The sequence below is a fragment of the Mesoplodon mirus genome, assembly GCF_964341445.2.
Source record: "Mesoplodon mirus genome assembly, chromosome: 2".
NCBI classification, from domain to species: domain Eukaryota; kingdom Metazoa; phylum Chordata; class Mammalia; order Artiodactyla; family Ziphiidae; genus Mesoplodon; species Mesoplodon mirus.
Genome location: NC_138977.1, coordinates 172,609,454 through 172,637,223, shown reverse-complemented (window position 1 = coordinate 172,637,223; position 27,770 = coordinate 172,609,454). Strand labels below are relative to the sequence as shown.

Here is a 27,770-nt window from a genome sequence, read left to right as displayed (position 1 = left end):
GACTTGATCCTGACAACGACCTTGCAACGCAGAAATTTCTCTTTTAACAGATGAGGAACAGAAGCTTAGAAACAATCAGTGACTTTCTGAAGGACACAGAGCTGGGAAATGTCAGAATCCAGTTTCTAAATCGTAGACCAGGGTAGTAATCCAGTGTGGTCATTAAGTTTGAGGCTTCTTAAGTCAGACTGGTAGATTCAAATCCTAGAAATATTGATTAGTATTGGTGAAAAATTGGCAAACCAGTTCACCTGAGTTGTAATGTCTTCGCTAGTTAAATAGGGATGACAACAGTGCTTTCCTCTTAGTGTTTTGTAAAGATTCAGGAAATCTGGGGTTAAAGGCTGGCACGTGGTGAGTTTACTATATCTGCACCCATTTTACTATGTCTGAACCATTTAATATGGCTCCTTGAGGGGACAGTATGTATCCATGTTACACAATGAGTAATCTAAGGTTAGTCAAAGAAGTTGTGGGAATCTTTGTGTTTATCTTGGGGGAATGAAGCGAGGGAGGGGGGCTGGGATTGCTACAGCTTTTAAGAAGGAGCAGTGGGCTGGCACAACATGCTGTGGCATATGAAGCTCTTCTCAATAACAGTTGGGACATCTGAAGCGCCAATAAGATGCTATAAGCAAGGCAGAGTCAACCTGGCCCTTCAGTCCCAAATACCAGAAATGACAGTAAAGGTGGCAACAAAAAGATGATTTTCCCTGTGATATTTGGCTATGACAGGATTCACATAAAGAGAAAGAATTCTGTATAAAGAAGAAATTAATTTCATGGTACCCAAGATCCCAAACAAGTATTCTGGGAACAATTTATTGCAAAGTTCTTGAGCACAGTGTCTACTTTACCTGATTGTGTTGCCTTCTTTACAGCTAGTCTAGGGATGAACACCTAGTAGGATCAAAATAGACAAATACTCATTGGATAAAATTTGAAACGTGGGTTGGTCCAACAAAGTATTCTATGTATTTTGCAGATGGAAGTGGAGTTGTATATTACTTCCCACACTGTGAGGGAAGGTTGGGTATATTTGTCGTGGAAAAGGCGGTGATGCCTTTTCCCCTTTGAGTTCATCATGACAAAATAGGATGATGAAAATGATGATAGCTAAGTATCAGGATAGTGATAATAGTGGCAGCTCTTACTGAGCTCTACCCATGTGCCAAGAACCTTTCTAAACACTTCACAGGTGTTGCTTCATTGAATCTTTCCAACAGTTCATGGAAGCAGACACCTTTACTTTCTACATTTTAGAGATGAGAAAGGGAGGTTATTAGCCCTTGGACACACCACTAGTATCAGTTGGAACTGGGATTCTGACCCAGTCTGCTGGACCCAAATCAACACAGCTTTAGAAGCTATCTGATAGAAAATGATGGAATTTAGAGTTGGACAGGTGTTAGTGATCATCTGTAGAGTAAAAGTTGTGAGAGTGGTTTCTGGAAAGAGTTTCTGCAGAATTAGAGATTCCCGTGTGCCAGGCACTGCCCTAAGCCCTTTACATCCACTGATTCCCTTAAATCCTCACAAAAGACCAATAAAATAGGCGCTGTTATTATCCCGTTGTTACAACTGATGTAAATAATTTGCACCAGGTCACAAAATTAGTAAGCAGTAGATTTGAACCCAGGTAATGGTGGTGTCAGTACCACTCCCCTTAACCATGAACTGAAACGAAAGTCAGAGGCATCGCAAGAGATCAAGGATGTCTCTCCAGGGGTTTGGGGTGGGAAGAAGGACGAGAACATGGCAGTTGAGACAGTCTCGGAGTAAGGGGCACGATTTCAGCTGGTGAAAGTGTCTAAGGGTGGGTGTGTGGGTGCTGCACAGGAAGAGCCGGTGATTTTGCAAAGACAATCGTAAATGGCTTCCACCCAAATCATGGCCAGTCCAGCAGCTGAGAGTGGGAGGGAATTTTATTTCAGTTAGCCCAGAGAACTGGTCAACTTGACCTTTCTTCTTAAAAGATGCTTCATGCCCTTGACTTTTGGGGACACAGAAATCAGCATTTTGACTTTGGTTTTCTCAAGTAGCAACCGTGGCTACAAGTGGTTTAGTGATTTGTCTTTATCTTCCCAAACATCCCCGGCCTTGGTTTGCTTAAGAGGGCAAGTGACCCTGCGTGATGAACTCCCCGGGGCGGTGAGCGCCACCTCCCCGCAGAGCTGCCAAGGAACCCTCAAGTGAAACCTTCCCTATGGATGCTTGTCCGAAACGCCTCCCCAGTCTCCTCCACTCCCTCTCTCCAAGGTGCCATTCTCATCTCGGCCTTGCCCGCGCCCCTGGGTGGGAAGAGCCCGCCTTGCCTTTCCCAACACCTAGCCAAGTCGCATGACTGGTTCTAACTTCAACTGGGAAAGTTTCCCAGCTAGGAGTTCCAGGACTTTCTGGCGCTCTGCCCGGTTCTGGAGAAGGCATCTCCTTGCTCTTCCCTTCTAGTGTCCTTCGAATTCAGCCTAACTTTGCGCAGCAACATCGCGAGCTCTAGCCTTGACTTGGAGCCCGTGGGGGATCCGACAGCGCGTTCTCTGCGAAGGCGCGGTGCCCTCGAGCCCCTCTGCAGAGCCGGCGCTGCGCGCACCAAGACGCTGTCCGAGAGGCGCCGCTCACAACCTGCTGGCAACTCTCAGAGTCGCCTCCGGTCTCCTTAGGGTCTGGCTACTCGGTGGCCAGAGCCCCCGCGCCAGCCCCCACCCCCCATCCGGTGACTCGGCCGCAGGTGGCAGAGGCGGCGCGCGGAGCGGGAGAGGGGAAGGCGCCTCGCTCCCGGGCTCTCGGTTGGCGGCTCCCGCTTCCAGACCGCCGCCCGCGCGCCCCCGCCGCCCAGTGCCGCGCAGCGCCCCCGGCGCCCCCCTCCGGCCTCCGCCCGCACCTGCACCCCGCTCCGCGCGCTTCGCAGCCGCCGCCGCCGCCGCCGCCGTCGCCTCTCTCTCTCCCAGCGCGGCGGACGCCCCCGGGCTGAGCGGCGAGGGCGCTCCGGTGCTAGACCCATCGCCAGACACCCCTGGGCCGGTTGACTCCCGAGTCTCGCTCCTGCACCCCGCGTCCCCAAAGATGAATGTGAGGAGGGTGGAAAGCATCTCGGCTCAGCTGGAGGAGGCGAGCTCCACAGGCGGTAGGATGCAATAAGCATTGGAGCGGGCGCCCGCGTCCACCCTCCTTCCCTCGCAAGCTCAGACGGGGGACCCCTTCCCGGGCTGGGGACGCTTGTTGCCTCTGCTGCATGAGAAACAGTCACCTGGGTGGGACTGGGAAGGGGAGGCGGGCAGCGGCGGGAATGGGGGTGGGAAGGAGAGGGGGTGCATGCGAGGTCCAGGTCGGGGAAGAAGAGGTGTTTGAAGTGTGTGTGAAACTCGCCGGTGGCAGGGTTCCCTGCGATCTTGTGCCTACTTTTGCCTTCTCTGAAAATTTCCCATGTTGTTGGTGCATCTGCCAGATGACTTCAGACCACACACTTCCTTCTCCTAACACCTGGGGATAAATGAGCTGAAATAGTATTGATCCTCTCCCTCCACGTTGCCTTTATGCTCCCAAACATTTCTTCATTAAAGCTCTGTTTTCGTCCCCTGGTAATATACAGGCGGAATGTTTCCCAGGTCAGATGCTTCAGCAGAACCGTATGTCTTGTTTTTGTCAGCTTCAGTTTGGTGTGTTCAGAGAAAATGGTCCTCAGTGACCCTTGGAAATAATTTATACATAGTATAGCCTTGGAAAGGTACTGGGCACTCTGTGCAAGGAGCTTGGTTTCAGAGTATTGTGCATTCTGCGAAAGCAGGGAAAGGGCACGTTTTGATCAGTTTAGTGGTATCCATAGCGAAATACAGGACGATATCTCCCACCCCTCTCAACCCAATAAAGCCTCTTCGGTTGAATCGATTTGTTTTTAGGTAGCTTCGATGTGTATAGTTTTTAAGAGGAGCCGTAAATCGAATGAAGGGTGTTGTAGGGAACCTGAGAGTGATTGAGAACTGGACATTTCCCAGTTTATATAAGATGAGGAGTCACACATGGCTATGAAAAACTTGCACTTGATGTAAAGTTGCAAGGAAAGAGGCATTTCCACATTCTACCTGTTTATATCCAGGGAAATGGGGCCACTTCAACTTGAGTCCATCACCCTAATTTATGGACGTTGAGATTTGGACACATTCCCTTTCTTCCCTTCCCTCCATTAGTTCAGGTGATTGTAACTGGGAGGACTCTAGTCTTCTTAGTATGTGAAATTTTAAAGAAAATGTCCTTGTAGGCTGGAAAAAATAATATGACGGTCACCTTTAAAGCCCCAAATTTGACTTGTAATTATGTTTAGTTTAGGTCTTCCTTGTGACAATAGCTGCCACTCATTGCAAACTAAGTACGTCTAGGATATATTTTATGAGCGATACTCATAATCTTGAAGAGACTGAATTTTTCAGAATGGCAATTTAAGTGTAGAGGGCTCAGTAGTTGTTGAGTTCATAGGCTCTCTGTCTTTGCAGTTCCTTTGACTCAGAATAGGGTAGGGAGCTAGCTATCCTTTCAGGGACTTATTCATGCACAAGGCAATAGTAGGTACTCAAAGATAGAGAGGGTTGTAGGATCAGAAGTCCGGGCAACTGGGTGGTTTGCACCGTTCGGCTGCTCAGCGATAACAGCTTTTTGGCTGGGCCTCGTCTTTAATTGGCCAGATGGGGATTGAATCAGCACGTCTGGTCTATTCACAGTGCCATAGGTGGCCATAATCTCTACTGGGTAAAATGAGAAAGATGAAATCACATCTGGGGAGTATGATGTATTAAAAATAACTTTCAGTACCATCTCTAGAATCAGCATGTGTTCATTGTTCCTTTGGAGAATAGAAAGATGTTGATTTATATCTTGGCTCAGGTGGACCAAAAGGGAAGTGTTTTCTGGCTTGAATTGATTTGACACCTGTTTCTTGAATTGTACTCACATGTTTTTAGAGTTAATTGTTATAGAAGAAAAAAGGGGAAAAAATGTTTGAAGCACCTTTTTTTGTTGTTGTTCTTAGTGTAATTGTTTCAAGTTTATATTAGAGAATGATCCCCAGGTATGTAGTCTATATTATTTTCAGCAAACATAAGCTTTAGTACGTTGGTGATTTGTACTCAAATATAGGGTAGTCTTGACAATCCTGGGACGAGAAAAGTGTCATTTTTGAAGGTTTCAACTCTAGTTTCAATTCTTGTTTTAAAACAATAGTCCCTGACCTCTTGTTTCTTTTCAAGTAAGTGGACATTAGCATAACTTCTAAGGTGACCATGATGCTTTTCTCTTGAATATATGCCTCTTGGATGGAGGTTTATAAAATGATTTAATTGAAATTTAAACAAAATTTAACTGGAGGATCAGACTGAGAGGAATGTATGAAGATGAGAGGGAAATCAGGAATTGGAGAAGTGTGTGTGTGTGTGTGTGTGTGTGTGTGTGTGTGTTTTATGACCTGACTCTAGAGCCAGAATACTGTGAAAAACAGTTTGTTGAGAAACACAGGTGAAAACTACACTAAAGTGAAAGTAGGGAGGGAAATGTAGGAAAGATGGGAGCAGGGTTGAGTTGCGTTGCTAAAAGTTTAAAATAAAATAACTAAAAAAGATCATTCCTCACTCTTTTCAACAGGTAATATGTTTAATATGTTAACTGATGAATACCACTTCTAAGTCACTGTAGTTGACACTTAATACTGTGCAGAACAGAAAATGGATGATTGTCAGTGACTTCATACAAGTAGAGAAGGTTTCTTCGGAATCATAGTGCTCACTTTTACCCTCCCTCTCATCAGCTTCCACATTAACCCAAAAGCTTGCCCCAAATATATTTTTCATGTCATTGTCCACTCCCATTATTTTGCTCCCTGCTGTAAAATCAAACATAATCCTGCTACTGGTGGAGAGGGAGATGCCAATTCACTAGTGTATTTGAAAGAGAATCAGAAATAAGGTCAGAGGAAATAGCCCCATAAAATTGTTCATCGGTGTCCTTAATTTGTGCCCTGTAACGTAGGGATAGCAGATGTTATGTGATGTAGTCTACAGCTAAAAGTGGGGAGGGAAGTGGGTGTTTCAGCAGTTGCTGGAGGAGGTAGTAGAGTGGGCGTGGCCCGCAAATTGACCCAGAGCTGGACCTGGGTAATCAGAGGCCCCTCCCCCAGTCCCCTGTCCTTGGAATGTACGTTCTGCCCACTCTTCTCACAGCCTGAGCCCTTTTCAAGGACACAGCCTTGAGAGAGTAACTTGTTGAGATCATCTGGGTGGTATACGTGACTGAACCTAGTTAAAGCCTCTATATAAACCTTTAAGAATCTGGTGGGCAGGTGTGGAGATCTCCTCGTCTTGCTTTGCCCAAGACAAGCCTTGTATTTAAGGTCACTTGTGTCGTAAACCTGCCACCAACCAGTATGGAGTGGTCTGCCTCTTTCTTTGGTCTCTTTTTGCCCTCTGTGTATGGGGCCCAGTATCAAATTTCACCTGGGAAGCTCCTGAGTTTGGGAATCAACAATAGTACAGTGAATAGTCCTCTTCATTTTTGTATTGTGTGATGGATGTATCATGGCTCCAGCTTAAGTTTGGGGTTTATTAAGGATAAGACAAACTTGGAGTAGTAATTCCACAAGGGTAGTAGTGAAAAGCCTATTTATTCTGAACCAAGGAGAAGCTTTTTATGGCACAAGGCATTATTCTCTTTTCTCTGTGTTGTTGAATGTAAGAAGGTTCTAATCAAATGATATGGTGAAGTGTTAAAATTCAACAACCCTCTTCCTCTTGCTCCACTTTTCTTTTTCTGGCCAATGCTTATGCAGAGTTTCATAACATAAGGCTATAGATGGTTTGGAAATTAATGATCCATGCAATATAAAACATGTGTGCAAGATTTCTGTGGAATCGTAGACCAGATAGTAGTAGTTGAATCTTTTGAAGGTCTGTTTCTGGGCTTAAAGTTTATGGTCCTTCCTAATCTTTTTTTGTCCTTTTATTTGTTTTTCTTGTCCTCTCTGGTTTCCTAGAACATATGGATAATATTGCTTTGCAATATTTCATTGCAGAGTGTGCTTGCTTACTTAATAACCTCCCTTCTTAGGGACTTTCAAGCAGATTAAAGAGAGTGTGTGTGTGTGTGTGTGAGAGAGAGAGAGAGAGAGAGAGAGAGAGAGAGAGAGAAGGAGAAATGGAGGTAAGGAGGGAAAATGAATTTTTAATTTGCTCAATGGGCCTTTACCATCCTTAAAAATATTTTAAAGTTATGTAACTACATCTACCACTACACATTTATTCACCCTTGGGCATTAAATCACTTACTTCTTTTTCAAAACTGTTCATTGCTTAAAGGTCCTAGTGGTCTTTTTTTCCATTCACATTGTCCTGAGCTCACTGCAGTGCTTCATGCTGTTTATCCACACTCCTTAGAAGACTGTGAACCCTGAGAGCAGAGCCGTTGTGTTGTGCCCAGCACTATGTCCCAGAGTCTGGCCTGAAGCCTGACATACAGTATTTGCTCAATAACAGATATTTGTTGAATGAAGATCTCCTCCCTTGCATTTTGTGACACTGCATTATTCTCCTTCCTCCTACTTCTCTCACATCTCATTTTCTGATCCTTATTTCTTCCTTTGCTTATTTTGTGCAACTTTGCACAAAGTTCTTTCTTCATTCTCTTCTCTCTCTCTCCTCCCTCCCTAATCTAATTGTGGTTTTGATCCATCTTACCTGGATGCAGAGGACTCCTTAGTCTATAACTCTGGCCCAACCCCTTTCCCCATTACCAGATGGACATTTCCATGCCCTGTTGGTCAGACCTATCAGCAAGTTTTACCAGCGCCTTGAAATCAGTATGTCAGAAAAGACATATCCTCTCTTCTAAGAATAATTTCTTGTCCAAATTTTGATAATGGTGACATCATTTTCTGAGGCATGCAGTTATAAAATAAAGCAAAGTGTTTCCTTCTGTATGGTACTTCCTACCTTGATTCTTTCTTCCCCTTCCATGTGGAATCAGTCACCAAGCCTTACTAATCCTCTTCTGATTCTCTTCTAGCTTTTATGTCCAGCTCCCCCCTCCAACTCCCATTGCAGCACTCAAGATTATATTATTTCCCAGGCTGTCATGGCTGTCTCCTATTTGCACTAAGCGCCGCTCCCCGCTCACAACCGAATAAATTTACTAAAACCTGATTTGAGTCAGGTCATTCTCTTTGTATGCGAAATCCTTGCCATTACTTATGGAACTAAAAATACTGTTTTCTTAGGTTGATAGTCAAGGTTTCCATGGTGACAGTCCTGCATCCCAACATTTTCTTTTCATGACTCTTCTAGGGCTACACCTTGACCTGATAAACGGAATTGTTCCCTAGTCCCTACACATATCTCATGTTGTACCTCCTGCTTAGAATGAACTTCCTGCCCCAACATTACTCACTGAACATTGTTGAATGCTCAACATCGAACACGTCCTTCAAGACTCATCTCAAATGCCTTGTCCTTTTCAATGCAGCCTTATTAATTTCTCCCTGTCTCCTCCCCGAAGAATTACACTTTGAATTTTCATCAGTCATTCTCCTTTTATTTTTGACTGATATCTGAATAACAAGGCAGAATAAGCTATGTGTATTCGTTTGGTGTGCAGTCTTAAGTTGTAACTCCTTGATGGCGAGTACCATACATGAATTGCTAATTTTTGTACCCCTGCAGATGACTGGCACAGTGCTTCAAAAAATAGTAGGTGCTTAAAATGTAGTTACGGAATTTAAACCATACTGCCCAGTGGTAGACCCATCAAAGACCCAAAATTACAATTCACGTTTGATTGCTTGTTAAGCCATCTACCGGAAGTGGCTTTTTGGTTCTGTCTTTTCCATTCAGTGGGCCAGGTCTATGAGTAGAGTAATCTGACACCAAGATAGTGCTCTTCTGAACTGTGCATGTTCTTGCATCTGTAATGCATGGCTGTGAGAGTTTACATCATTTCCAAAGAAGAGCTTAATAAGTAACCAGTGTTTTCTGTGTATTTAGAGCAATAGGCAGTGTCATCTTTGGATACTGTTGCTATGACTGTCCCTCACCCTTCCAGACTTATCACCCCTAGGATTGGTAGTTCAGGGGGCCCCCAGTTAGTGATTATCACCTCTCCTGGTTCCCCTTCCAATAAAAGAGTGGAAAGATGAGTTAAGTACTCACTCTGAATCATGATTGTGATTGTCAATACTAGTCTGAGTTAGTGTTACAGAGAATAGGCCTTGACATTTCCCAACCCAGAGCCTAAATGGCTACACCACCATGTCTGCCATTATTATTACCATCATCATTATCTTCATCAGATGATAAATCCTTTTACTATAGAAGTGGCTGTGGAAAGGAATGGAAAAAGTAAAAAACTGCAACATCATTCAGCATATACACATCCACTTCCTCCGGTGCATTTTCTTCCATATCAGACTTCACAGAATCAGGCCGTGTTGGGAGGGAATTGGCAGAGCTGTGGAAACCATGGCAGGGCTGAGATGAGATGAGGTTCAGTTTTTCTTACTCTCACTGCTGGGGCGGTCTCCCTTCTTGCCTAGTTTCTTTGCTGTAGGCTGCTCTATACACATACATATCCACATATTATTAGAAAGTCTGAAAAAAAAGAGAGACTGTCAGCATTTACACATGTAACTTCTTTGTACACTTTGACCATCTAATGAATAATGTGAACATGGATATAAATGTAAAATTTGCCATATTGAGCACTTGGCCTTCATGCCAATATGTTAAGGGCTGATTTTTCTTCTCTAATGGACACAGCCAGTGCGGTTGAATGACTGTCCCATTGGAAATAGGTTGTCTCTTTGGATATATTATTGACCTTTTGGAAACTTCTCTCTCCTACATATTCTCCCCTAATTATTTATTTAAGTAAAAATAAGTAGTCAACCCATTTTACAGTAACAGTGCATAACTTTTTGGTTACCTGGGATTTGGACTGGCTAGTTAGGAAAGTGTCCCCCCGGGTATTCGGGCAGCATCTGCTCATGAATAGTGAATAAAAAGTCTTTAGGGAATTCGAACTGGCAATTTTTTATAGATCTTTACTCTAAAAAAGGTTTTGGAGAAGAAGTAGACTTCATCCCCAGATGTCAGCACTTCTTAATATTTGAAGGATCTTTTGAGTGAAGCAGTTTATTTAAGAAATGACATTATCTGCAGCCCAAATAGGAATCAAAATCAGATTTGACTGATATAGTAACTACTGCAGTCTAATGACTATGCATACTTCCTCCCTTCCTCCCCCTCTCCCTCCCTCTCTCTTTCTCTCTCTCATGTCTTCATTATAATAGCATCTGCACACTGTGCTACAGATGCCTGGGTGCCCTGAAAAATGTCCCCAAATATGATTTTTTTAAACCAGAGAAGATGTGACTTCCAAAAGTCTTCACGAGCTTCATAATAAAATTGGGTGAAAATAGCACATGTAGCTATTAAACTGATCTACATCTCAGAATAGATATCCTGCCAGGGGCTTTATTTTGGGTTGTAACTTTTTGTACTTTAATTAAATTTTCATTAGAATATCATGAGAAACTACTCACAAAAAAAATTGATCTAGCCCATACCTTTTATCCATGTTTTGTATGTGGTAAGTGCTCCAGGGATGTGTTGAATGAATAAAAGCATTTTATATTATGGTTATACCCTAAAGGTGGACATACCCTCTCGTACTCCAATCCATTCCATCACTGTGGAAATGGGATCATTAGGTCTTCTTGTTGTGTCTGCAGGGAGTTTGGGGAAAAACCAAAACAATAATATAGAAATAACAGACATTTCAAAAATAACCCTGTCAAATCCAGTCCTGAGAACAAGTTTAATTTAGAGCAATTTAATTTAATTCAGAAAGGTGGGAACATGGGAACATATAAAATAGCCACTGAGTATCATGTTGCTGTTCCTCTTTCTTCACCTATAAGATGGTGGTAATTACATCCACTTGTAGGTTACAGGGATGCATTCTGTAATGATGAAATGAGATTAATCAGCAAAAGTATGTATTTACAAAGAAACTACTTGGTGCTGGGATGAGTGAGATGTAGAGACTGCCTTTAGAGACCTTACGGTGTATTCAAGAGATATTTATTGAGTATGCACCAGGTATTTACAGTCGAGTAGGGGAGAAATAAATAAACATGTATATTTTAAAATATTCATTGCCATACAACAGACATAAAGATGAAGTGAGATGGATGTTGAAAAGCAAGATTACCTCCAGTTGATATAAGTGCCATTCCTTTACAAGTGGATGCAGTGAAAGCAGTGATATTGAGCTTGATTTTTCTCTCTTTGGGATCTTACAAAATAAAGCTATCAGAAGAACTGAGATCAAAATTCTATATTTGTTCTATCGTCCAATATTTTCCTGCCTTCCATTCTCCTGTAATATGGGTTTATGTGTCCACCACTTAAATACATTGTGACATTATCTAAGCCATTTTAAAGATTTTTAAAACCTATGATGCTGGGAGTCTGTGAGGAAGTGCATTTTTTCCATAAAACAAACATGATTTTGATGCTTGGAGAATACAAAATGAGTAATAACTTCTACATAAAGGTGGTCATAAAGGAACTGAAAATGCCTAGCTCATTATTTGCCAGTTTAAATAATGTTCTGGTAAAGGCAGAGGCATTTCAAGTTAGTGTAGGATTTTAAAAAATTAACTAGAATATCACTCTAATTCTTAAATGTGACTTTATAGAATCAATCATTTATCATAAGGATATTATTATACCTGATTTAATATTGTGAGCACTCGTGAACATTAGATTCACTAAGTCTTTCTTGCATCTTTTCCAATAATTCCTCAAATACTCTTTTTGTATCATGTATTTCCCCAAACTCCCTTTAATTTGAGGCTTCCTTCTGGGCTGCGCGGTATTATTGCAGTCTGTTCCCTATTTCCGTTTCTCGCTTGGTCCGGTTTCATCATAGTTTCCTGCTGAAGTTGTGATTTCTGAGAGAGTTGGTGCCGGTTCTGAAACACAGGTGCCTCACATTAATTTGAAGGTTGTGGGGAGGGAAGTCTTGGGAAACAAGAATAAAATAATGAGAGTTCAGAACCAGGCATTGGGAAATGTGGAAAAAGGAAGGTGGAAACTGTAAAATACAGCAATATGCAGGAACACAAAGGGAGATAATTCTCCTGCTATTTATTTAAAGAATAAACCCCATTTTTGATGGAGGTTTTATAAGATAGTTTTTAAAAAGGCAGCACATCCTAAACTGCAAAACTCAAAGGTGATATAAATACTAGCGCTTCTGACATAAGAACCAGATTTGTAGTTAAACCATATAAAACCTCCTAGTTCAATTAAAGTTGTGGATATAGATTCTGAATGAAAATTAGTCACTACAAAACCTAATACTTTAAGATTTTTGTTCACTTCTCAGGATAAATACAATGTAAAATCTACAAACACTACACTGGGAAGATTGAACTGTAGAAATAATTTGTTAGAAACATTGCAATTTAAAGCACAGTTACATTTATCTTGGATCCCTGATCATGAGATTGTGGCTTTTCATAAATATCATTAGAATAGAATTTCAGATCTCAAGCAGAGACAGTTATAACTTCTTAATGCAATTTATGTTCTGGTATTTTCAAAATAGTTTTGAGGATGCTATTCAACAGTCCTTTGAAACACATTGATCAATTACTTACTATACAAGGGACACTGCAAGTCAACATTTCAGAAAATAAAAAAGCATGTTAGTTGTTTAGGAATTAAGCTTTTAAATCATATCTTCCTTCTCCACCCCAGAATTCTACTTGATCTGAATTGTGTATTGGTTAGGTAGAGCATGTTGGCTTATCTCATTTTCACAGACACCTGCTAACTAAATACTTTCCTAGAACCCTGGGGTAAGTCCTTGGTGGAGGATATCAGAAGCTGCAGTCCCTGTCTTCTACGAAATAACAAGCCGGAGGAGCACAGAGTACACCTTTCATAATCACACGGTTTGTTACTAAGTGATATAGGTTTCACAGAGTCACATAAAATATAAAACAAGTCCTATGTGGAAAAACTAGCATTAAACTGTAGACTAGATAATATTGCTGCTCCACATGTCAGTGGGGGATTCTCCAAATGGGAGGCAATTTATTCTTTTGTAAAACATATTAAAATACCTATTATTTGTCAAGTATTGTTCTAAGTACTAGAATACAGAGATGAAAAATATCCCATGGGAAACCCTGAATCTAGTTAAAGAGATAGACATGTGAGATGGTAATTGGAATGTCAAAGTCTTAGGACAGCACTAAGCACAGAGTGCTTTGGAAAGACATATATGAGTCACCTCATGCAGGTAGGTAGGATCACAGTAAGCTCCCTAGACTGGATGGGAATGGAGGATGAGAATGAGTTTTCCAGGTAAAGACAGCAGGTGGGATGATGGATGTTTTAGGCAGGGAATGCTGTGGCTCTGAGGCTGGTTCTAAGAAAACGTGGTGGTACAATCGGGACAGTGAGAAGTCCCATGTGCAGTGAAGGTTGGGGTAGAAGGAAAATGGGGAGCTGGCGCAGTAGTCAGCATCAGGATGTGAAGGCATCGGGGAGCTACTGATACATTTCAGTCAAGAGCACAGCATGATCACATTTGCACATTGGGAAGATTACTGCAGTGATGTGGCAAATGGACAGAAGGGGAATGAAACAGTGGGCATGGAGACCTGCTGAGGTAGAATTGCAGGTGAGGCATACTGGGATCATAGTAAAGCACTGGTGATGTGGTGGAGGATGGAGGGTACACATGAGATAAGCAGAGGATGAGACCAAGAAGACTTGATGATAGGTTATAATTGGGGTTGGGGGAGAAGGAGCAACCTGGGTCATCTTCTAGATTTCTGGTTTGGGTAACGGGTGGGTGACATATGTTTATGTAGACGGGAAATACAGAAGGAGGTTTAGTTGAAAGAAAATGAGATCAGTTTGGAACTGTAACATTTAAGACCTTTTGGGATATCAAAATGGAGATGTCTAGTAGGTACTGGGCTGTAGAAATCCGGTACATAAGAGTGAGATTTGATTCTGTAGACAGTGGGGAGCCAGTTGAATTTAGGAGGAGTGACAGAATGAGGAATATTAATTTTGCATAGCTGTGTAGGCTGCACCGTTGACAAAGATGTCATTAGGAGGCTGTTGCATTAGTCTAAATGAGGGAAAGTAAATGTTTGAACAATGGTAAAGGGAATGGAAGGGTGGGATGACTGGGAAGGAGAAAGATGGGGAGGTTGGTGATGGGTGCCTCATGGTGTCATGATGGAGAAGCAAGGAAGACAACAGGTTTTGGGGGGAAGATAACATGTTCATTTTTAGAAATATTGATTTTGATATGCTAGGTGAGCATCCAGGTCAAACTGTCCCAAAGGCAGTTGGAAATGTGGAGTTCAAGTTTAGTTGATTTCAGAGAAGCACACGTTTATTAAGCATCCAGTGTTGTGATGGGTACTGGGAATAGAGAGATAAATGAGCGATGGCCTTACACCCAAGAGGCTGGCTATCAAACTAAGCTGGAGAGTCAAATTTGGGAGCCAGCTGCAAATAGATAAAGGTAATTGAAGACATGAAGTTGAGTAGGGGACAAAGTTTAGGATTAGAACTATGAAGAATAAGGGTGGAAGATGGGTGTAAAATCAGGAAAATGTGTGGAGAAGCAATTAGAGAGGAGAATGTTATGGAGGTCAGTGCCCAGCACACGGATGGCCCATACTTGTCAACTAATGGGGAATAAAAGAGTTTCAAAAAGCCAGAGCTAGTTAACAGAGTGAATTGCTGCAGAACATTAATGGTAGATAAAGAATGGGGTCTAAAAATAAGACTCTGGGGTGAGAACTAGGGTTCAGATATGGTGTCTGCTACCCTTGGAAGCCTCATGGCCTCTTTGTAACTTAGCCTCTTCATGTGTGCCTGGAACATTCTTGCCCCATATACTCCACTGTTTTGCTTCCTCACTTTTTCAGGTTCCCATTAAAATATTACTTCTCTGATGACTTCATCTAATATAACAATTCAGCTGTGTCTCCCTATTCCTTGACCCTACTTTTCTTCATAGCTTTTATACTATATTTTTTCAAAGAAAAAAATTATATATACTATACGACTATGATATTATTTATATATACTATAATAATATTTATATATACTATAGTTTTGTGTCTATTTATTTTTTTTACTATCTTCCCTATTAAAATTCACTCAAATGTATGTTGAATGGTAAATCAATGAAGAGAACCCATTTCGACAGGTTGCATTGAGGATGAACTGAACTAATGTATATATCAAGTGCTCAGTGTAGTGCCTGACAAATAGTTAGGACCTGATAAATGTGAGTTGTGGTCATTTTTATAAATTAGTTTGGACTGAGAAAAAGCCCTTTAATCCTGAGGGTGGGCGGTCAGGAGAGTGGTGAGATTGGGAGCACGGGGGCAGTTATGGAGGGAGGGAGTTGTGAGGAAGGGCACTTGTTCCCTGGAAGGGGTCGATCTTGTCCTCTAAGGCAGAAGGGAAGGAGAGGCAGTCCTGGAGGGGTCTGCTGCAGAGCACCCTGTGGAGGAGCTGGGCTGTGAGCTGGGCTGTGAGTGGCCAGGGGGGTTTTGAGAGGTTTTGAGGAAGCATTTAATGAGTGGCATGAAGGATTTTGTGGGGACAGCAGTTTGCAGTACGTAATGGTCTGAGAGGTATTGAGGCTGAGAAATGAGATTGGGGAGAGTCTCAGCATGGTGGATTTTATCCAGTGGACAAGGAGTCAAGGTTTCTGAGAAGGATAATGGTATAATAAAAGGGACGCCGTAGGAAGTGTTGTCTTGTTTTGCTGTGAAGGAAGGATGAAAGGAGGGGAGGGTTCAGGTGGACAGGTGAGCTGAGGAGACATTGCTGTTATCCAGATTTTAAAAAGGATTGGCCACTTGGGGAGGGTTGTTAGAGGGGAAGAAGATGAATTTGGCAGAATTCTTGTGACATTATGGGTGGTCTTTGTAACTGATTGAATGTGGGTGTGGAGTTGGGTGGGAGATCAAGGAGCAGCGGGGTCAAAGATGTGCACATAAGCAGACTCCATACTCGACTTAGGGGTCTGAGTAAAGGCCTTTGCTTATGATGATGGGAAGCTATTATCTGGAAGACAGAGGAAAGAAATTGTGTGTGTCTGTTGTGTGTGTGTGTGTATGTAGGGCCAAAAGTACTATGTTCAACATTATATTTGGGGCACTAGAGGTGTACCCTGGTAAGGGGAACACCAGGTAGTTTTGAATATCCCTTTTATTGACAAATGAATTGAGGCTCAAAGGGGTTAAGCAGTGTACACATCGCCACACAGCTAGTGATGGGAGAACAGGGATATCAACTAAGGCAATATTAATTGAGACATTCTGGCTGCACAGAATATGCCTGGATGGGGCAGGGCTGGGGGTGAGTGAGGAGTGGCACTCTGGGCTGACCTGATATTGTTCTGGAAGTGCTGGGCTCAGCTCAGCAGATACAGTGCTTATTGCCCTGTTTTGTGGTACATGGAGTTAAAGGGCAAGTGACCTGACACAGTTCCATGTGGATTTCTAGATCATGTCCAAAGTAAAGATCCAAAGCCAGTACCCAATTCAAGTGATGCTGCATGGGAAAAACCTTGATTCCCAACTTTGTGGGTTGGGAAAATAACCATTCATGCTTGAAGGGTTTGAATGAAAACAAACCGCAGGGTCTCCCTGAGCCTGAGTGGAAGGGCTGATGGAAGTGATTGATGTGGGCAAGCTAGTGGCAGGTGAGGGTCTGGGCAAACTGGGCATTGGAAGTGCCGTACACAGGGAAGCTTTTGAAGGATGTGTAGTATCCCATGCAAAGATATGATTTTGATCCGGAGAGCATTCTACTTGCATAGCTGCCCTCGCTCCATTGCCTCCCCTCCCTGGACTACTTGATTCTGCATCTACATCTCCCACCCACCTTGTGGACACTGGGCACAGGCAATCTTGCTGAGACTAACCAAATGAGAATATATAGCATTACTGCAAGCCATGAACTCCAGCCATCATCCTCCATCCTGCCAGAATAAGTCATGAATCCTATTACTACTGTTCCTTAAGGAATACAGTTTTAATTAATTGTTTGGTATCTGCCAAGCCAGAGTAAAGAGGCTGTGCACACGTCCAGGACCCACAGGGGCGTTCAAATATTTGTTGACCAATGGATAATGATGTGCCTCTAAATGTACTGACAGAAAAGCAGTCAAATATTGTTATAACTGTTAGGTGAGCCTCAAAATTCTGCCATCATGAAATGCCATAAGCAAGCACTTAGGGAGCTCAAAGAAATTGTTTTCCTTCTCTTTCTCTCCCTCTCTCCCTGAGTCTCAGCACACATTTCACTCAGTTTCACTCTAGTCAGCACATTTATTTAGCATGTATTATAAATCAAACATTGTGCTGGGTGCTTGGGGGATACAGATACCTTCTCTGTCTTCACAAATGGCTAGCAAGGAGTAGAGACCTTCAACAATGCATTAGCAGCATGATGAGAATTTCAGAACAGTGAGCAAAAGGTGCTATAGGAACACATGGGAAAAAACTGAATACATTTTAGGGGTCAGAAAACAACTCCTAAAGGGAGCGTAAATTAAGTTGACACCTGAATGATACTTAGAGGTAGAAACAAGATTGGACAACATACTTGAACTAAAAATGTCCAAAAAAAAAGAGTGAGAGGCTGAAAATAAATGCTGAAGAGGCAGATAGGGCCAGATGGTTGAGTTTGAGTTTTATTAAGGATTTGGACCTTATCCTAAGGGCAATGAGAAGTGATCAGAGGTGTTAAGCAGGGGAACGAAATAACCAAATAACTACATCACATCTTCTGGCCTTGGGCCGTACACTCAGCAAAAAGTGTAATGCGGTTATCCCAATGACCAGCAAACTGTTGATCTTGCCTTTCTGGCATCTGAAATTATTTTCTTGTTCTGTCTTGTTTTTTGTTTGTTTGTTTTTCCATTTACCTTTTCTCTTCTGCCTACCATCTGAAATCTGATTCTTGTCTGTGATTTAGAACTCTTTGCTAGCCATGTAGTGTCTAGGTCAGCAGTCTCCAAAGTGTTCTGATCTTGTACCCTATCTGTAAAAATATTTTGAGCATGTACTTTCATTTTTATAGATTTCATCATAAATTATACACATACTTCAAGAAGTGTGCATACTAATTATTAGTAAAGCTTAACTTCTTTCTTTTCTTAGGTAATAATAAGCATGCTGGAAAGAGTAATGTCAAACCCAAAAGGTTTGATCCTCGTAACCTCTCATGAAGGCATTTCTATCTATTCTTTACTAGTATAAAGAGAAAAGTGTAATATACTCGAGTTTATAGCCTAGAACAAAACTGTGAGTGGCAAAGAACTATAAACGATGTGCAGTTATCAATGGTTAACTTCCATAAATATTTATGTGTTTACTTTTACAGACATCAAGTGTTGCAGAGGTAATGCTACCTTGCAACGCTGTTATTAATTATTCACCCTTCCTCAGTGCCTCGGGCCAGTTGCAGCCATCTCCATCCCAACTGAGAACTTTTCTGCACTGTTCAGACTCTTCTTTGTCCTGATTTGTTTCTGGCATACTCTTTCTGCATTCTGAGTTTTCCACTGCTTCATGCATGATGGATGTTACAATTCCAGAGAATGCTCAATCTCTGTCTACATGTACCCCAAGATTACACGAGACACACATGAGCTAGTGTCCAATAAATTGAAAAAATAAAGTGGAAAACTCAATGCAGAAAGAGTATGTTACAACAGTATAGGTTATCAGCACTGACATATGGACATTTCCTGACTCAACCACAGAGAGCTCACCTGTTATTATTTCTACTTCATGAACCCATGCAGTGTGGGTCTGACGCCTGCTGATTTGCGGGGAAGCTGAGTCAACACTGTCTACCCAATTACAATGTGTAATTGCAAACCCTTTAGTGGAAAGGTTCCTTCAGGCCTTCATGGGAAGGGATAGTTTCCATCAAGAAAGGGCTGAGCCTTAAATTTTAAAGAGTCTATAGGATGTGTACATGTGTGTAACTGGTGCTCATGGGGTTGCAAAGAAGTGAAAGATGAGATCTAGTTGCAGAGGATGAGCTACAATGACATGCGAAAGCCACCACAGTCGTATGTGTTAACATTCTCATTTCGTGTTAGACTTACTAATGATTTAAACAAACACCTTCAAATCATGCCTCAGATTTGCTGACTGCAATTCAATCCTCTGGAATTTAGGCTCCATGAGCGTAGAGATGGGCTATTTTGTTCACTGTATATCCCATGCTCCTTGAACAGGGCCTGCCCGTAGTAGGTTCCAAATGTTTGTTGAGTGAATCAACTATCACAAAAACCAGTGAAAGAGAGAGAAAGGGATTCCGAAGTAGTTAGAACAGCCTGTGCCAAGGCTCAGATTTTTATGAAAACTCAAACCACGTCCAGGGAATGGTGAGAGGATCCAGGTGGACTGAATATTGGCAGTGTGGGGAGGCCAAAGTGAGGCTGGAAGGGTGGATGGTGGTAGATTGTTTCAAGCCATTGCATTTTTGCCTGGGGAGTTAAAATTAAAATATGCAGGCAGTGGGGAGCTATTGAAGGATGTTAAGCAAGGGAATGACACTTATTTGTGTTTTAGAGAGAAATGATGGATGTAATTCCATAGACGTCAAGTGGGGCTGGTTAGAACAGTAGGGCAGACAGTTTGGAGTGGGAGACCTGAATTAAAGCAATGTGGCAGGTGGAGACAAGGTGATGGGTTCAAGAGTTGTGTTGCAGTAAGTCACTAAACATTGTAATGCGGATAAGAAAAGTAGGAGTCAAGAAGCTGTCCACATTCTTAGCTTTAACCTTCAGTGAGAATTCTTGAGGATATGGTTATCTTGGATTGAGATACAGGTAGAGAATGTAGGAAAAAGCCAGCTAGCAATTGAAGGTATGTGTCTAGATCTCAGAAGGGGCTAGAAATACAGATTTAGGAGCTGGTGGATTGCAGGGAAATTCATGAGAATGGAGGGAATCATTTAGGGAGAGAACAGAGCTCAGCTTGGCATCTTAGGAGACAGACTAGAATCAAGTGGCTGTCCCCAGAGGAGGCACCAGCGAAAGGAGTCAGAGATGGATCATAAAGGGAGGTAGAAGCAATGGCAGCCACGGGAAGGAAACTTTTCCAGTACTTGGTCAATTATCTTAAGTGCTTTGCGTGGTTAGGTAAAATGAGAACCGAAAGGATTTGGCAGTTAGGAGGTGGAAGCAATTTTAAGTGGGGCAGAAGCCAGATTGCAGTGGGTGTGGGTGTGAGCGAGGAAACAAAGGAGAGCAAGCATAGGCAACTCTTCTAAGAAGTTTAGTTGTGAAGGAAAGGGGGGAGATGGAGCAGTTGCTTGAGGGAGTAACTGCTCACAGATTCATTTAGTTAAACGGGAGAAATTTGGGCATGTGTGTAGGCATTGACCCAACAGTGGAGAGCAGTGGCCTGAAAACACAAGAGAGAGAATCATTCTTCTATTATATCACCATTGTGCCTTGTATATGGCACATAAAGCCCTTCTGCAATTGTCTATTGACATTTGAACTACTTGTAAAAATACAGAAAAGTATAGAGATTAATAAGCCCCTGAGGATTTCCTACCCAAAATTGATAATTAATAATTTTACAAGATTATTTGCTTCCAGCCTTCTTTACATGACAGCAACAAAATGTTAACAATAAAGTTGACAGCCATTTTGTCACCTTCCGTGTTCCCCTTCCTGTCCCCTCTTTCCTGCAGTTACAACCATTACCATAGATTTGGTGTGCATCCTTCCAATTTACCTTAATATCCTTTTATCTGCAAATGTAAGTGTGCATGAACTGCGTGTCATACGTTTCACGTGTGCCTTATTCCTTTTGGGCCGCTGTAATAAAATACCACAGACTGGGTAGCTTATAAGCAAATTTGTTTCTCATGGCTCTGGAGGCGGCAAGTCTGAGATCAGAGTGCCAGCGTGGTCTTGCGAGGGCACTCTTCTGGGCCACAGACTTCTCCTTGAATCTTCACGTGGCTGAAGTGGGCTAGGGAGCTCTGTGGGGTCTCTCTCATAAGAGCAGTAATCCCATTCATGAGGCCTCCACCCTTATGGCCTCATCACATCCCCTAAACCCCACCTACTGATACCATCACACTGGGAGGTTAGGATTTCAACGTATGAATTTGAGGAGGGAGCGACATGGACACAGACACAGACATTCAGACTACAGCAATGTGTGTGTTTTAAAGTTTGCACAAATAGTGTATTTTAAGGCTTTTTCAGTTATTATGTCTATCAGGAGATCTAGCTGCATTGACGGACATAGTTCACTCTTCCTGAGTGCTGTTATTTGTGCAATATTTTATTGCTATGTCTGTCTCCCCTAAGAGACTGAGTTCTTCTGGTCCAGGGATAGTTTGTTGTCATATTTGTATCCCCAGTGCCTAAATATCTCTTGTCTAAATGAATAAGTGGGCAGGTGGACAGGTGGGGCTTGAGAAGGAGTATAGGGTGGTGAGGCTCTTCTCTGAGACAGCAGGGAAGAAGTCAGGTTTGGGGAGGACTTCATACTCTACAGGTTATTCTGTGAAACAGAAGGGACTGTCATTTTCTGAGAAGCGAGCAGAGATAAGGGTTTGAGCAGTGTGGTATAGATTTATAATCTTTAGCTTAATTGGGGGGAAGATTATCCCAAATAGTTACTATTTCACCAAGAGCCATACACTTTCAGCTCACTTTATTTTGCATTTCTGAATGACTGGAACTAAGAAGACACCAACTAGCCTCTGAAATATTGATTTGTCAGACATTCTTCTTTGCTAATTTATATGTTCCTTTAACATTGGGTGGAATTGGTGGCTTGTTTTTTGGCTACAGAGTATTTGGTGATTTCATTCAATGTGAAGATTAAACAGCAATTCCAGGAGGTATGGAAATAACTCCAAATAATCAGCAAAGGTAGTGAATGCTGCAGGTAGTCAGAGAAGGATGAGCTCACAGAGGGCTAGAACGACCAGAGAGGAAGGCTTAAGGGATGGGCCTCTTGAGTTTGAGAATTGGTGGCATTTGGGTAATAGAAGCAGAAGGGAAGTATATCAAGTGGGTTGGCAGGTTGAGAAACGGGAGTAGATAAGGCACATTTCAGGGCCAGTGAGCAGGCTATTCTGTTGGTAGAGGATTAGTAGAATTTCCTTTGTATCTGAGATCAGAGAGTAATGGGAAATCGTGGCCCACAGGCAATGGGTGTTGATGGAGGGGGTGGGGCGGAGGCTGGCAGAGAGTAGGGAAGCAGCTGTCAGAGGAAGAGGGAATTAGCAGAGCATCTATTTCATTGCAGTTGTACTTAATCTTCACCTTGTGTGATGATAAAAAATAGAATTGAGTGTGATTGAATCACATAAGGCATTTGGAAGTAGTGTCCTTAAATTTAGTAAAACTTGACTTTCAGGTTGTAATAACATTATGACATACAAAAAAAAATCCCTCCTTCTGTCTTTGTCATGTTTGGGGGCGTCATTACATGGGATTGAGAAATGAAACCAATGCAATATTTTCCTCTTTTAGTTTATAGGACTCAACCTCTGACTCATTGGCATATAGCAAATGTCACCTTCCCTCTGTATTCACCATTAATTTTATTTCTCTCTACTCCTGATCCCTTTTGCACTAGCCAACATTAGTAGGTCTCTTAGTAGTTTGATCAGTCATTATTTATATTATACTATTCATTTTCATGCCATTCTCTACCACTAGATTATGAATCTGCTGTCTCATTTTTCTTTGTATAGCAAAAACGTTTGGCACAGTAAATATTTCTTGATTGAATGAAGGGAGAATTGGCTTCAAAATGTATTTCCTGATTAATCTTAAAACCATGAAGAATATAACAGAAAGAACCTCTTTAAAGATGCCGAATGGAATGTTAGGAAGAGTTTCCCTGGTACCAGTAAACTTCACCGATTCACCAAATATTTATTGAGCATCTGTGGAGTGTCTAGGGACACAGTAATGAGAGAGTCAGACGAGGTCCCTGCTGTCAAGCAGTGTAGAATGTTTTGGAGGAAGCCAGGTAATAAATAGGTAAGAAAATATCAGATAACAATACTTGCTATGAAGGAAGGAAAACAGCATGATGGACCAAGAGTAATAGGGTGGCTACTTGCAGCTTATTAGCCAGGGAGTGCTTCTATGAAGAGGTGAGCTATGAGAAGAGTCCTGGATCAGAAGACAGAGTCGTTTATGTGACTACCTGGGAGGGAAAGCTTTCCAGACAGAAGACACAGCTTTTGCAAAGACCCAAAAACATAATAAGCCGTGATTGTACAAAGGGCAGATAGAAGGACAGGGAAGTTGGAGTGTAGGAAGTAAGGTGGAGAGATTTACGATGAGTCAGAAATGTGGGTGGGAGCCAGATCATGTGGGGAGGACCGTGGAGGCTAGAAGAAGGCATTTACATCTGACTTTAAACATGATAGGACACAATTATGAGGGCTTTATGAAGAGAAGTGACAGGAATATAATTTACACTTTAAAAAAGAGCACTCTGACCAATTTATGGGAAAAGAATGATGAGGTAGAGAGAATGGAAGCAGGGAGATGAGTTAGGAGGTAGGGGTGGTATCCCAGGCAGGAGATGTACTGGGTTTGGGATGTCAGTGGAGAGAGGTAGGAGGAGTCAAGATCAGCTGTGCAAGGAGAGTTGACCAGACTTGCTGATGAGTTGAATGTGGGGAATGAAGGACACAGAGGCAACAAGGATGACATTTGGCCTGAACTACTGCATGGGTGGTGGTATTGCTTATTGACATGAGGAAAACTGGGGGAGAAGATTGAGAGAGGATCGAAAAACTAGGAGTTCAGTTTTGGATATGTTAGGGTTAAGGTACCTCTTAGACATGAGTGGAGATTTCAAGTAGGCAGTTGGATATATGATAGGTTTTAGAGTAGAGGTTAGGGCTGAAGATATAAATGTTTGAGTCTTATAATATACATTTTATTTAACATTGAACCAGAATGAGATCATTCATGGCAAAAACATGCATAGGAAAGAGAAGGAGATGAGAACTGTATCCTGGGACTCCCAATATTTAGAGGGAGAGAAAGGAAGGGCCCAGCAAATGACACCAAAGAGATCAGAGTTGGAGGAGACAGACCAGGAGCATGTGATATCACAGAAGCCAAATAGGAGGGAGTGATCAACTGATTCACATGCAACTGAGAGTTTGAATTAGAGAAGTAACAAATAATTTGTTGAATAAAAGAATGAATGGATAAAAATGAATGAGTATAGTATTAAGGGTAAATGAAGAGAGAGACTAAACAAACAATACTAAAGCCCTTAAAGGTAAGTGTCTTTCAAGAGGACTTTAAAAGTTCGCTTATTGGAGAGGCAACATTTATGTGGTCTGAGTTTATAAAATTCCATAAGATGTGAAAAGATTAACCTGGGGTAGAATTAGACAGCTTCTAGGAAGCTGCTTTTAAACGAAGAAGAGGAAAGGTATGGTAAAATGCTTGGCAGATTTTCAACTGTAAATTTCTGTTGGCATCTACAGTCCACTGATAACTAGTCAGTTAACGCTCATTTAGTTTTAGTGCCATGATAGTTGTTTCGTCTATTTTGGTATAGTTTTGGCCATTTGTATATTCATTAAAAGTTCTACATACTACATAAATTGAGAATCAATTTAAAGAAAAGTTACTACTGTGTTAAAAGAACAGTTTCAAGAAGGAGAGATAACAATCTTAAGTCAGGATTCAGTGAGAATTGATTTTCATCATTTCTTTCTGTTCTTCGAATGTGTGTCCTTCTCCTGTATCCTACACGTATGATCAGTTTGTGAATTAGGCATGTTCTTAACAATAACGGAAATCTCAGTTATGACATCACTTATAAAGTTGACTTACTTCTTTATATAACAAGAAATATGGCCCCAGATTCTCCCGTTCTTCTACCATCCCTGGCATATGGGTTGTTTATCCTTGCATTCATTGTTTCATGGTCACAAAACGACTTACACATTTTTTAACTTAATTTTTATTTTATATTGGGGTATAGTTGATGTACAATGTTGTGTTAGTTTCAGGGGTACAGCAAAGTGGTTCAGTTGTACATATCCATATATCCATTCTTTTTCAGATTCTTTTCCCATGTAGGTTATTACAGAATATTGAGTAGAGTTCCCTGTGCTATCCAGTAGGTCCTTGTTGGTTATCTATCTTATATATAGTAATGTGTATATGTTCATCCCAACCTCCTAATTTACCCTCTCCCCCACCTGTCCCCACTGGTAACCATAAGTTTGTTTTCAAAGTCTGTGAGTCTGTTTCTGTTTGACTTAACACGTTTTGAGGTAGAAATAAAGGAAAATATTTTCTTTTATTAAAGTATAAGGCTTCACATATACCCACCCCAGTGAATTCACTCTTTAGGTCTCATTTGGCTAACTGGAGCTACAAGGATGATTGGGAAAGTGAGTTTTTGGGAGAAGGCTCTGGGGATCCCATGGTTTATCTAGATAGACCAATCATGATTCATTCCCAGAGCTGGGAATAGTGCCATCTTAAATGTAATCATATTTCTGTTAGCAAGGAAGAAAGGGGAAATGTCTGTTGGGTAGGCTAGTGATGCTGAGCGCTGTGGTTCATTCATGTGACTATCCCACATTCATATCAAAACTTCTTCCCAAACATAGGTTTAACATTCCTCAAGCTACATGGCCATCCTGTCCTTGAGAGTGACCACACCAAGATTCATCCAGTTATCCATCTGAGAAATCCAAGATCTCTGGGTGACTGATGGTCTTCTCAATCATATCTGGATATGGATTTTTATAATTGAGCAATCTAGTGAAAAGTTAACAGGCCCCCATTATTCTGATACAATCATACACACAATTAGTCTCCCACTTAGCAAAGGAGAGGATGGGAAAACACAGTCGTCCACAGTCTACAGCACACACATCTTGCTGAACAAGGATAGAAGTGTTAAGACAAAACTCTCTACTGTAACAGTGGCCTAAGTTCTTTAGTCATCCATTGGACAGTTTAGGTGATCTCCTCTCTGGAAGGATCTCTTTTGTCCATCATTCCCTTTGGGCACTCGTTCTGCCTTATAGGTTTTTGTTGGTATTTCTCCATCGTTCCAAATGAGGTAAATTGTAGGTAAGGTTGCCCTTCATGGGACTGCACAGATATAGCAATACAGGTCCCACGAAGTGAAGTCAAAAGATCACAGAATCGGCTTAGGGGTGGGTGGCTAGTTTTTGGATTTCTTTGGCAATATCCTTTCCTCAAATACTTAGTAGGCTTCCAGTCTAGGTTTTTTTTTTTTTTTTTCCTGAAAATTTCATGCTCTGATTACACAGTCAGTTATCTTGCCTGGAAATAATGTTAAAGTCAGAGTTTCCTTATCTTTTACCTTAATGGCCTCTACCCTAAGAAAGTGAAGCTAATTTTAAATGAGAAGCACCAGTACTGTTTCTCTCTTGGCTGGCAGAACACCTTACCATGGAAGTGCATGAGAAAGGACTCATTCCCCCGTCTTATAAGCCCTATCTCCTGCTGAGCTCCAGTTTCCCCAAACTTCTCACTTTATCATGATGTACCAAAATATACTTTTCTTCCAGCAAAACTCCAAATTATAGGACTCAGAGTGTCCAAAATACTTCTTTTATCATTGGTATCTTTCCTTGATTTTTAGTTCTTCTACTCTGATGTAGGTTCATTACTCTTATGGGACAATTCTGAAGGCTGTAATATCTAGCCAACCTCCTTACTTTTTCCTAACATTACCACCTCAGTGTGCATAAGATCTGTAAACCAAGGTAAATCAGGTGACAATTTGGCCAAACAGTCTGCCACCACCTGATGAAGGTGTCACATGTCCTAGCCTAGACCTCCTGGCTCTTCCCTGTTCTTAAACCGACTCCATTCAGCTAATTTACATTTTAGTGTCTATACTTGTAGCACCCTATTTATAAGAACCAAATTCTTTGTAAGTTAGTGATATTTTCCACCTGCAAGGAATAGTGTCTGCTATATCCTAATAACAGAATTTGAGGTCATTTCTGGGTAAGGGTTTTATAGTTGACTATTAAGAGTAGCTATCGTAAGACCTCTTGTTTTTGCCAACCCAGTACATATTCACTCTCCTTGTCATTGCAACTTGATTTTATTTGGGAATCTACCCTTCACTTATTGGATATAGTTTTAATAAAACTGTCCCTAACGATGCTTCATCCTCCCTGGCAAAAGGTGACATCTGGCCTAAACTCTATGCAATCAGATGTTGCATCTGTGGAACAGGAATTTTGAATAGAATGACACATCAAGATCACATATGTGGGTTTAAATCTTAGCTCTGTACCTTAGTAGCTCTTTGAAATGGGTCAAATTCTTAACTTCACTAAGCCTTGGTTTCCTCATGTGAAAAATGGGAGTGATACTGGTTTGGGGTATATGTGTGTGTGTTTCTATTTGAATTAAATGAGTAATGCATATAAAGTACCAATACACAGCAGTCATTACTATCATGAATGTCCTGACCACTCTAGTTGGCATGTAGAGGATGAACCACAGGGGCACAAACCTGAAGGAAAGAAGCCATATGAAGAGTCTGTTCACTCATGGAGCTGAGAAATAGCAGAGGGCTCGGTTGATAGAGGTGGACGAGGAGATGACACAAGGGTAATTTCCGATATAGGAAAGAGAATCCATAG

The 27,770-nt window shown here is 41.7% G+C and overlaps 1 protein-coding gene across 1 annotated transcript in view; it reads left to right on the top strand.

The window, feature by feature from the left end:
• Positions 1–3,063: 3,063 nt before the first annotated feature.
• Positions 3,064–27,770, top strand: part of KCNIP4 (potassium voltage-gated channel interacting protein 4) — a gene marked incomplete at its 5' end in the record, with an annotated part of 1,187,261 nt that continues 1,162,554 nt past the window's right edge. The window contains one exon of the mRNA XM_082611091.1: positions 3,064–3,124. Within this exon, the coding sequence (XP_082467217.1) occupies positions 3,064–3,124 (61 nt within the window). The remainder of the gene's footprint in view (positions 3,125–27,770) is intronic.